A 12,614-nucleotide genomic window follows, 5' to 3' on the forward strand; every position below is an offset into this window, starting at 1 on the left:
CCTAAATTGTTTCCCTTCTGGATGAAGCTGCTGCGGTCAGGATGCAGACTATTAAGACAGTGGAGACCCAAGTGCCATTTTTGAAAGAGAGTTTCTTTACTACTACTTTCAAAGGCAGGAGGAAGAGCAGCATTTCCAACCTCCTCCATAATCAGCAGCACACATGCCTTAATCACCAGCAACAACCGTGCATTTTAGAACATCAGCATCCTTTAGCTGAAAATGGACAAGGGCCGCGCACTCTGGAGCATCGGCGCGTTGCTCGCTCGACCAGCAGCCCGTTATGCAAGACAGCAGAGTGTGCGGGAGCAGATGGGGATAGAAAGGAGGGGCAAAAAGAGAGGAAGGATCAGAGCATGAGAGAGGCTTTGCAGGGGAGGGGCAGTGAGCGAGGAGTGAGTGGTGGTGAGCCCGTGGCTGTCAGTGCCAGTCTCCTCCTCCTTTCATCATCAGCATCAGTGCTACTGGGGCAGTCAGCATCATCCTCACAGCTGCTTTCAACTGTGGTGGATAGACAGCAGGGATTAGACTGCTCTGAAAGGGCTCTGACCAACAGAGGAACAGCATTCGTAGCGGCCCAGGAGAAAAGCCAGCATGACCAGCTTCGACCCCAGCAGCACAGCTTATTAGCCAAGGGTGTCCGCCTGCTCAAGAGTATGGGGAACCAGGAGACCAAGCAGAAGAAAGGAGGAGGAAGTGGTGGAGGAACAGGAGGTGTCTCCTGTGTTGGTGATTCTGTTGAGAGGGAAGTGGACAAAAAATCCAAAAAATCCCACAATAAGAAGAAATCAAAGTCCGACTCAAAAGGTTCTGTGTTTTCAGGAATCAAGATCAAGAAGAGTTTATCCAAGGCCAAAGGGTTGTCTAAGGATGACCTGTTGGAAGATGGGAGATCAGCACACTATGGCAAATCAGGGCTCAATACCAGTGCAGAGACAAACCTATCAGCTGATGAGATGGGTATGGTATCAGATGTCGAGGGGGACCTAAGCCGCTTGACCGCAGACAGTCACCAATCCATGGCGGATGAGTCTGGCCGGAAGACGAGCTCTGGATCGGATGCTGATCTCTACAGTTTTCACTCAGCAACAGGAGACACTGAAGACCTACTCTCTAATATTCAGCAGGCAATGAGAGACCAGTGTGTGGCCAGAGACAGGGCGCTGGAAATAGTAACAGACAACGTATCGGGGGTAGCAACCTCTGTGGGGAAAAAAGATTTCGAGAAGGTAATAGCTCACCAATTATCCGATATGGATAAGGATGTTTTCTCTCCCCCTGTTGGCAGTGAAAGTGTACCTGATGAACCAACAGCAAGCTATAAGAAATTGGTCAATGAAGGTTGTGATATACCCATATCAAGAACTTCATCTGCTTCAGGATCCGTGAGTGAGAATGGCCCACAGTCTTCAGCCCCAGACACAGAGAGAAGCAGTGGCAGCCTGTTACCAAAGACAAACAGCACGTATAGCTTCCCTGACACTACAGCCACCACCCCCTCATATGAAAGTGCTGAGGAGCCCCAAGATGACCTAGAGAGCCCTGTTCTGCTACCCCAGCAGAATCAAGGTAATCTCACTGCACAGAGCAGAGACACGTGTGTGCCATGTGTTTGCTTAGATCCAGCGGTGGCGGGGACAGGTCCAGTAGGGGTTCCCAAAAGTGCTAGCAGCATGGACCTTTCTATGGAGAGGGAGGAGGGAAAGGAAGCTGTGAGACCGGACTTCCTGTCCCTAAAAAGGAGGAAGAGTAGTATGTCTAATAGCCAACTAACAGAAAGCCCCCGGGTTTCTCAGCCTAGACGGACGTCGTCCAGCTCCTCCTCCACTGTCAAACTCTACCCTCCAGTCCACCCGTCCTATGTTAAGACCACCACCCGGCAGCTTAGCTCTCCAATTAGCTCACCCATTACCAGTCCCCATGTGCCCAGGAAAACTGATTCTTTGGTTGCTTCATTGGAATCCAGTGGAGCCCAGGGATTTAGGATGCGCAAACAGAGGTCCTGCTCCATTGCTGGGCCCCTAAGTGCATCTGCAGACTGGTCCCCAGACCTGGACGAACTAAGAGGAAGTAAGGGTGACGGAGCCAAATTCCTAGAGCAAGAGGCAGCACAGAAAAGTAACGCAGGTGGGACCTACTGGACATTGGGGTCCAGGAGAGCACAGTATGGACGGCAGACCTCTAATACTACAGTACCCTACCTGGATGTCTTCTCTGGTGAGTCACAGATGAAAAGTAATCAAACTATTGGCATACAAAGTTCAACTGAGATGTACAAAGAAATAGTTAAATAAGATATCATACTTTGGTGTAGATTCCGTCTCTCACTAATGTTTAATGTAAAATAACCCGCCTGTCCATTTGCTAACAACCTCACATCTTGGCTGCACAAACTTAAGCTTTGTGGCCAGATGTTAACAATCAGCTTTAAGGTCTACAGAAGTGGATTACTTTTAACGCCCCTGATTAGATTTCTGTATGTATGTTACTTGACTGGCTGGTGTGAATCAGTGGGGAGTAGCCTTCAAATTGAATTTTGAATCTATTGGAACACGTACAGGAATCTGGGAAATATGAATGAATAGGAAAAAGGTGGTCTGTCACTGGAAATCATGAATGAAGAGGCAGAGAAGAAAGGATTGGGAATGGAATGATCCTCATAGCTTATTACATCCAACCCTTACGATGTAGATCAAAACTTCAAAATGTTTATAATGTAAGATAAAGCCAATAATGTCCATCTATTATTGGTCACTGCTTATCCTATTTGGGTCGTGGGGTAGCCGGAGCCTATCCCAGCTGTCACCGGGTGAGAGGCGGGGTACACACTGGACAGATCTAAAGCCCATAATGTGTAAGAAGACCAAATAAATATTCTAATATGGTAAACACTCTTCCATTAGAGAGATAAATCTTTTATAGTCTAATAAAAAATAAATAAAAATCAAATCAGTCCCCTAAAACAGCTGATCTTGCTCAATCAAGAGTTTAGTGTTTTTATTGATCTGTTTTCACCTGCAGAATGTGTATGTGGAAAAATTAACTACAGTGCCTGTGTTGTAATGAAGGAACAGGCAGTTGTGTGATTCGTTATTGTGTTCTTTCATAGGTTTTAGAAAACGATGGATGTTACTGGCACAGGTGAATCAGCTAAGTCAAACGTTGGCTAGTACAAGTAGGAATGAATACAATGTGGGGCTTTTCCTTTCAGAGTTACCCTTTAATGTACTGTAGTAGACCACCATAACTCACATTATTGAGTTGTCTCCTCTTAAAGAAGCCATTTTATTTTAGACTAAGCTACATTTCAGGGTCAAACAAATAATCCTTTTATTAAAATGTTTTATTGTATTCTTTATTCTTGTTGTTGGTGGGAATCCCAGTAGGGTTGCATGCGACTTCAGTCTATTTGGCTTCAAGCCCATCCACACTTGAGATCAAAATGAACAATAATTGTGGAATGAAAATGATTGTGGTATTGGTCTAGTATTTTAAATTGTAATGACTTACAAATTATCACAGCAGGCATACTAAAGTTATCTTAAAAAACCATGATGAAACAGTGGGGGTTCTTCTTCTGAGAAGTGTTTTCAGAACAAATGCCTCCTGTTCATAAAACAATACCACACTGTCGTCCTTTGTGTTACGGTGCCTTTCATGAGCTCAGCTGCTCTCCACTGTCTGCGCTTGTGCTCATAAATCAGAGAACCGAATGACAACGCTGCCACCCACCCATGGTGATGCCATCCTCTGATTCCACTGACCTAGGAAGGAAAATACACACACACACAGACACACAGACACACACACACACACACAAACGTAGCACACTTGTGGATGCTAAACCAAAGTGACAGTTTATCTGCACGACAAAAATAAGTCACGATATCAAATCCTTTTACATTTCGTCAGATGAATTTACTGCAGCCGTAAAATCGAGGTGCACTGCTTTTAGAGTCATCAACATTCTGCCTTACTGATCTGATTTTAAGTTTATAATTGTAGGACATGTGCTGTTCTGTTTTACTGAAAAAACACTTTCAGTCACTCCCTTATGGGGGACTACATGGGATACAGATCAGTTCATGCAGGTCATTTCTATCTTTTAGGAAGAAGTCCACCGTAATTAATTTAGCGCTATTCCCTGAATCACAAGATGTTTAAAAAATATCAAATGACGCTAACAACTGATTGCACAGTGGCTTTCAGGCTCTACATCCTCTGTTGATGGGATTTTGAGATTATGGCTGTTTTTGTTTGTTTGTTTGTTTTTATAGATCTCACAGCTCAAATGTTTTTCTTTCTTTAGTGACAATGAGTAGTTTTTGCCAGACACAGAAAGACATACGGTTTCATATTTAAACTTGTATTTAAATATAGAATAATTGCACACTATTTAGTCAAAAAGTAACAGATAATAGAAGTTGTGTTAGTGCATAATAACTTGTGTTTTGAGTGTATTTAACTCTTTGCGTTGCACAATTAACACCATCTCTTGTCACCCATATGTAAATAGTGTGAGCAGAGTTTACATGTGTAGGTGTTTAATTATCACATCCGAAACTGAGAAATCTCTCCAACTCTTTTAATTATCTAAAAATAAGTCATAAAAAATAACACAGTCTATAATCAAGATTCTTGTTCTTCTGAAGGCCTTTTTGTAGCATAGAATTTGGAGCCTCACGCTCTCCGGGCCGGTTTTATTCTTGCACTGCTTCTCTCACCTGTTCTCAGGCCGCACACTGTTGGACAGGGTGAGTATGCATCATGGAGACGGGCCCACAGAAGAGGCGTCGAAGGAACTGTGTCACCGAATGCTGGTCCAGGGTCTGCTGCAACCCTTCAGTGAACTCCACACTGACAGTGCTGCCTCACCAGCCTTTAATGTAAGCGCTTTCTCTTTCCTGTCTGTCATCACACTTGCTTTACTAAAAAGACATGAGCTACCCTACATCCGTTTGCCTAAAGCTGAATTAAACTTGCTGATGTTTTTGTTCATGATACAGACATGTTTTTAGAATGGTGAGTTGACATTATCAGACAGCAACACTCTTTCAACATCTACTATGTAGGGGATACTGTATCTTTTAGTTTTTAAAAGTTAAAGGTCAATATTTCACATGCAGAGAGGCAACAACTGCAGCACCACAGTTTCAGTTGTGATTAAGCATTAGTCTGCTGCGTTCCATCTTGTTAGGGACCATCCCAAGTCATTTGCATTTCTCACACGGCTTTTTTTTATAATCATTCAGTGCCTGAAGATAGTGTTGTTGCTGTTATGCAAACAAGAGCATGTGCTTATCAAATGACATGTACTTCAAAGAATTTTGCAGACACTAATTTGTATAAAGCTTATCCGAATCTGTTTCTCTATTTATTGCTGTGTTACTGTGATTCATCCCAGAGACATTTCCTGATGTGTTTTTAAATCCTTCATTCTCCAGTTTATCTAGTGATGCTTTGCTCAGACCGACTGTGCCTAACCTCCCATTCTTTTGCTGTTATTGCAAACATTTACCCACACTGGCTGTAGGGTGGCTGTACAGGTACTAATGTCTGTTGCTCCACTACTCTGGTCTACAGTAGAGTAGTTCATGGCCCCCAAAGAAGGAATCACACAGATTTTAATGACCAATTTTTCATCTATTGACATTACTATTGGACTGAGCTGTACAGGGCTTTGAGGGGTTTTTTTTTTTGTTAATCGAATCCCTGAAAATGTGAAAATATTAGCAAACACACTGAAGTAGGATTGTGATAATGGTAAACATAACTTTCCCTACTTTACATTATCAGGTTAAGATTTTTATAGCATGCAGATATTCATATGCCACAGTAGTTTAATGCATTGCTGCTCGTGTGGCCTGTTATTTTTGGTGAATACTAAAGAAGGTGAACGGATTAGTGTTGGTCTCTAACTGCACAATGCACCTCCCCCCCTCACACATGTACATGCATAGACATACACTGTGCATGGTTGTGAGCATAATGTTTCATTTAATAACAATCAAGTGCAGTAAAGCCCATGCATGCTCTAAAACTGTTATATACTTCTATATATTTCTCAACTACTTATATCATCTTCTGCGTATACCGTTTAGTCATTAGAGGCCACAAATGCAGTGTACTGTACTTTGATGTTCTCTGCCAATACATAATTGCATGAGCTGGACACGTGCACTCATGTAAATACAGAAGAACAGCCATAAATGTTCAGGCATTTCCTTGCCTGGCTGGATTCATAGCAGTCGCCCTGACACTCGCTCAGTCACTCCACCACACACAAATGCACGCACACAAATCTGTGCTTGCGCAGACCATCTGCTGACAATGTTATGTAAGGCTCCTCCTCCACAGCAAAAAGCTCACCACCAATCGACAAAACCCCCTGGCTGTTTTTATTATTTTTGTCCCCTCTCTCTCGGTTTCACCAAGAGTCCTGCATTATTCAGCTTAACCAAGAACAACCTTTGCTATTGCCACAGAGCGTACAGAGTGTTTGTGATCTTACAGCTAATCTTTTTTGAATAAAGGTCACTGCAGTCGATTTGCTGCTCTGAAAGTTTTTCACTCGAACCCCTTCAATATATGTTGACGCTCTTTTCCTTTTATAGTTAAATTCTACCTTGAAATGAGTCACTTACTACATCACTACTGTTTCTTTTCTCCATCACCCTTTTATTTCCACCTGTATCTAGCATCGCCTGTTTTGTTTCCTAAATATGGCATTGTATCCATTTTCATAATCCAATTTCATTTGTGTTCAGTTCATGAATAGGGTTTTGGGACGAGTATATATTGAACTCTATAAGTCGATAAATCGAGTATCATCCTTGTTAGACTTGGCAAACATTGCTGAGTGGATAAATACTATTGACTAGCAATGGCATGCATCAGGTTAGCACACTTTGTGTGTGTGTCCAGTTAATGGGTTTTGTACTGAGAGAAACATCAATGTAAGTTAATTCTGATTGGGGAAATGTAGGGCCCAGCTCTCTGCAAATGAGTATTAATTTATGCTCACCCATGCATTAAGTAGAATTATGAGATCCAACAGTTCAATGTCTTGCTGTAAACTGCTGCATATTAGCAAGTGGTTTGTTAAGCTCAGCATGCTGGTGTTCTATGATTTAATAATTTGCACTGGAGAATGGAAAGCACCAAATGTTTTTAGGAAAACCAAGGGAAGTTCAACACATTTTGAAATGACAAAAAGAGGTTTTAGTTTCACTTTTGCACACTGCTAACTCGGTCCTTTGGGTAAGCCTCAGTGTCTGTAGTGTTTGTGTGGTCTTTAGTGAGCACTGTAATATAAAATAAATACTATTGCTTTAATTCTCAGAAAATAACTACTTGCTTGAGGAGATTAGGAAGGTGCTGTCTGAGCAACATGGCTTACTGTACATTAAAGGATTCAGCAACGCCACAGATGCCAAGAGACACAAATATCTAATACAAACTTGCAGCAGTGATTGTGAGATGGTAGCTTGTTTTAACATTATAAAACTTCATGTCAAATAAGGTCTGGGGTTGTATACTGGCATCTTACAGGGAGTATTTTGTAAAAATGTCCAAGTGGTTATGAAATGGAACAGTGGAAGAAGCAGAGAGGGGGAGAAGGAGCACAAGGATAATTCTTCCAATGTGTTCTTAGGCTCTTAGGTTTTATCTCTTCCCAGTGACTTTCAGTGCGGTCCAACAAGACGCCCAAATTATTTGGTAATGTCAAGTGGTGATAACATGTTTCACAATAGAACAGGGGAGTTTTTGTTGGAAACAAATACATGCAGGAAAGACAAATGTTAAATCCAGCTCGGCCCACAAAGCAGTATTCTAAATGTTTTTTAAACTTTATTTATTCAGGTAGGGTCTTGTTTTCTAGATTGTCCTGTCATAAACATTTCCACAAAAAAACAAACAAACATACATGTAAATAGTGGAAACAATCACAATAATGGTACCTTTTAACTTGGAAATGACATAATGCATTAAGATAATAAGCTGGAGGTGGACAATTAGCTGTTACGGTTTTGTTTTTTTCTTTTTTCTTTGGAAATCCACAGGCAAAAAGTTTGATTCTACAACTGCTTAGCCTCAAACGTTGCCAAACTTCTTACACAAATTGCAGACACTTGCCTTCTATTCCAGACAGCATCCGACAGGTGTTCACATGTGGTTTAAAACATCCTGTATAACTATATAGGTTTAATGTAAAGTAAATGCTTTTGCTTGTTTTCTAAACTGTGTGTAGGAGGAGCAGCTGTATACATGGGCATCTATAGGCTTGCCAGTGTCTTCTTACCTCTGGGAAATCTATGGTGGGCGAACCACAGCCAGAGTACAGAACTTAAGATCCCCTTTGAATCAGTCATCAACGAAAACACCAGCTCTACACTCTCAGGTTGGCTGCATCTTCTCTTCATCTGTCAGTATTTCCCTGTAATGTTTGCCCTGTCTGCACTCCGGGCATAACGCTGGTTTTGATTTATTGTGAAGCCTTTTGTTTTACTAACATCATTTAATTTGAATAGAATACATACATATAAATAATCTAAAAACAAAAACAGACATTTAGAAATGCATATTTTGAAATACAGTTAAGGAAAAGTAATGAAACTGTTCCTGGTTTTCTGCATAAATTGGTCAGAAATGTCTCTCCTCTAAAAACAACTTTACAACACACCTGAAGCTTAACAAAGACCACCTACCTTGATACTCCTTGATACAAAACTACTGTAAAAATATCTTGTGGAGAGATGAAGCAAAGGTGGAATCATTTGAACACAGTATGTATGATACCCATAGAACAGTGTACCAGCATGATGCTCTCTGCAAGTTCCAGCTGAACCTTAACACTGAAGTGAATGAAGGTACAAAGTCCCACCCTTTGGAGTGACCCAGCCAAAGCCCCAGACCAGAGGTGCTGTGGAATGACCTCAAGAGAGCTGTTCACACAGGTCGTCCTCCGAATATGGCTGAGCTGATGCAGTTATGTAAGAAAGAATTGTCCAAACATCCTCCTAAATGTTGTGCTGGTCTAATCAACAGCTAGTGGAAGCACTTGCTTAAAGTTTGTATTTTTTATGGGTGTGTTCAATAAAGACATGAAAGATAATGACACTTAGAAATATTTTGTTTATTTGTGACTTTGGTAAAAATCAGGTCACCTTTCTTGACCAATGCATGCAGAACACTAAGACATTGCAAGCGGTGCCATTATATTTTTCTTTTTTTGGTATGTGATTAAGGTTATTCCTTCAATATTTTACAATCTGAAGCAGCATGACTTGAATCGACTTTAAAATTGTTGAAGAAAAGAGTAAACCTCCGTCTCATCAGTTAGATTCTGCCTCGGGCAAGCTGCATCAGCTTTAACTGCTTAAAATGTTTTTGTCCACCAGAGGTCAGCCTTGTCTACAGTCTTGTAACTGTAGCTTGTCAAAGCGAACCTCCCTGCTTCCTAAAGGAGTTGATAAATAAGAAAAGCCACACTCACTGAACATTCTCCTTAAGATTCAGCAATGTGACCACAACTGAGGAATGTGTACTAGCAGACACAAACCCTCCCCATGTGAGGCCCAGCGAGACTCGCTGTCTCTGGGGTCAAATCTCTCGGTATCCCCTCATCCCTTTTCTAACCAGTCTGGAGCCACAGGTCTGATGGAGTCTAGACATAATGGACTTTCTTGACCCTTATTTGGCTCATAGCTCTGTCACTAAGCTTCCTCAGTTGTGGGTGTTTTGAGATTTATAAAGAGTAATTTTTTTTAAATGGTAATGTGTCTGTGAATGAACATCTTAGTGCAAAAGGTTGGACTACCTGCTTCTAAAGAGGGTTTCATGTAGGAAAAATACAAAGAATTCAGCATCCATTTGTAAAACCTAATGTGGTTGCATGTTGCAAGTCAAGTTTTTCTTTCTGATTTGCGGACAGACAGAATCCAGCAAGTTGAAGTCAGGTCAGTCATCCCCAGAGGATGAAAGCTGTCTCATCCCTCAGCTGGAGAGGACCATTGATGACCTGCGGATTAAGGTCGCTGTGTTACAAGGCCAGCAGGCCTCTCTGCCAAAGGGCATCGGGGATCACATTGAAGCTTTGGGTGAGGGGATGCGAGGAGAAAGACTGGGAAAGAAGAGCCAGGATGTGTCTGTCCAGACCTCGCCCGTGGAGGAGACGTTCAAATTGAATGTGCCTTTCAACAGAGGATCAAGCAGTGCATTGTCCTCAGTTTCATCCTCCACCCCTAGATCTACAGAGAACGTTGTCTGCACGTGCCAGCAGAAGCAACAGAACAGCAGCCCTCCAGGTCCTCCGCCACCACCTCCTCCTTTATTTTCTGGAGGTATGCCCCCATCGCCACCTTCTGTACCAACAGCTCCTCCACCTCCACCCCCACCAGGGTGCGCACCACCTCCCCCTCCTCCACTGCCTGGTTTTGGTCCACCCCCCCCACCTCCTCCACCACCACCACCACCACCACCACCAGGTTGTGCACCTCCTCCCCCTCCTCCAATGCCTGGTTTCGGACCACCACCCCCACCTCATCTGCCACCACCAGGTACGGGCCCTCCTCCACCACCCCCTCTGCCTGGAATGGGCCCTCCACCCCCACCTCCAGGGTTTGGGCCTCCACCTCCACCAGGCCCCATGCCCTCATTGATGGTCCAGGAAGCTGCCCCTGCCAAGGCTGTGATAGAACCCCCCAAGCCAATGAAGCCCCTCTACTGGACACGCATACAGCTGCATGACAAAAAGTAAGGATATGCTGTAAACAGTAAAGATAGACATGGATCATTTGCACAAAGGTATTCTCTGAACAGTAGAGAATTGAGAGGAAGCCTGTCTACTTAAGATAAAGATCGGCCACATGCTGTGACGGCAGTAGAGATGCTAACCTTGTGGAAAATGAAAGTGATGCAGTCCAGGCATTGTGGTCAGCACTGAATTGACTTGAACCAGGTTTTATTTCCTTAATAAGAACAGGAAAATAGTTAAACTTCAATTTATTTACAAGCGAGGAACTTGATACCGAATTTTAAATGTAATCTGTTGGCTGATGGAGTGGAAAACTTTTTCAAAAATGATAAATTAGTCCTCATAAAAGAGCAGACAATCTAGTTGTGTCAAAAATGCTTGTTGTGGTATATTGACACAAATTATATTTTAAATGTGGACCTATGCTATTATTTTTGTTAAAAAATTACCTACTTGCACTATAAATAAATCCTCTTTCCTCCTATGTTTAGACACATTGACTCACTGGTGTGGGAGAAAATTGAGGAACCAACTGTGGACTTTGAAGAATTTGTGGAACTATTCTCGAAAAGTGCTGTTAAAGAGAAGAAAAAGCCAATTTCTGACACAATCAGCAAGTCAAAGGCCAAGCAGGTACAATATGTTTTATGGTTGTGTGTTTTAGTTCTGGCCTTTTGTCTCCCTATACAGATGCAGAACATTTCTCTGGCTCATTTGTTTGCTATAAACAGACGTTTGCACATCCCCTCTGGTTTACCAGATAAGGCGCTCGTCAGGGCTTTTCTTATCTTCACTTTCACTTCTCAGATGCCCTGTTCCTTTCCATTTCTACTCAGTGACTCTCTCAGAATTGCTTTGAGTGACAGGAGGAACTGCTGCAGCCAGACAGTTATTATGTGGTGTGAGCTCTGGCTCCCACCCGACTCTCCCGTGACCAACCACTGGCACTCGGCCAATGTCTCGCGTGCGGTGGGGAAACCTCACGACGCAGATGACTGTTAGGAGAAGGAAAAAAGGGGAAAGAGGGAGAAGCCTGGGAGCCATATTTCATGATGTGGTCCTCCCATTGTGCATTCTATATGACTTGGTTTAATAGTCAGACTCTCTAACCCTCTCCAATGGCCTTTATGCCACTCCATCAATTTTCAAGTCAAACATTTGATCTACATTTTAAAGCTGTTCTAGTGAAGGTTTTAATGTTAAGATATATTTGAACAAAAAAACGCATGTAAATCACAAATAATATTGCCCCAGCGATGAAGTTTTCACCCTGTAATTGAGACCCAGTAGATTCCTCCAGCAGTCTTGCCTGAGATAAAATAGTCCTAGCTGTGCACATTGATGAGAAATCTTCTTATCTAATTGAAAGTGTTTAAAGGAACTTAAAGACAAAATATAAAATTTACTACTTACATATAATGATACAGTGTGAATTAAATTTTGACTCAATAGAAATGACTGAATTAAACCATTTACACATTGATAATAATGTATGTAGGTATGATTCTAGGCACACATACTGTATGTGGCATAATGGGCATAAAATCTGATCATCCACTCTCAAAATTAAAATGGCAAACTTTTTTAAAGTAGTGGCTGTGTATTGTTTTTTTTAATATAAAATTGTTATTCTTTGTAATGTGTAACAGAAATGTGACCGTCAATTTAATAGTAGTGAATGTTACTCTAGCATATGTAGACTGAAGCTCATTACAAAGTATGGAATAGGGGAAAAACTCACCATGCAGCTTTTATCCAATACAACTCAAAAGTCAACAGTTGTGGGAAACGGTAGATAAGTTAAGAGTGTGTCCTTGTGCACTTTCATACAGAAATTGCTTTTCAAACACACTTCAAA

At 42.0% G+C, this 12,614-nt stretch overlaps 1 protein-coding gene across 4 annotated transcripts in view; it reads left to right on the forward strand.

Moving 5' to 3' along the window:
- fmn2a (formin 2a) overlaps positions 1 to 12,614 on the forward strand; it is a 34,664-nt gene continuing 22,050 nt past the window's right edge. For all 4 annotated transcript variants that reach the window (XM_067516781.1, XM_067516808.1, XM_067516791.1 and 1 more), the window contains exons 1-5: positions 1 to 2,217; positions 4,735 to 4,886; positions 8,252 to 8,401; positions 9,935 to 10,755; positions 11,248 to 11,389. In XM_067516781.1, the coding sequence (XP_067372882.1) occupies positions 42 to 2,217; positions 4,735 to 4,886; positions 8,252 to 8,401; positions 9,935 to 10,755; positions 11,248 to 11,389 (3,441 nt within the window). In that variant the 5' untranslated portion in view covers positions 1 to 41. The remainder of the gene's footprint in view (positions 2,218 to 4,734; positions 4,887 to 8,251; positions 8,402 to 9,934; positions 10,756 to 11,247; positions 11,390 to 12,614) is intronic.

Source organism: Channa argus, chromosome 1 (assembly GCF_033026475.1).
Source record: "Channa argus isolate prfri chromosome 1, Channa argus male v1.0, whole genome shotgun sequence".
Lineage (NCBI taxonomy): Eukaryota > Metazoa > Chordata > Actinopteri > Anabantiformes > Channidae > Channa > Channa argus.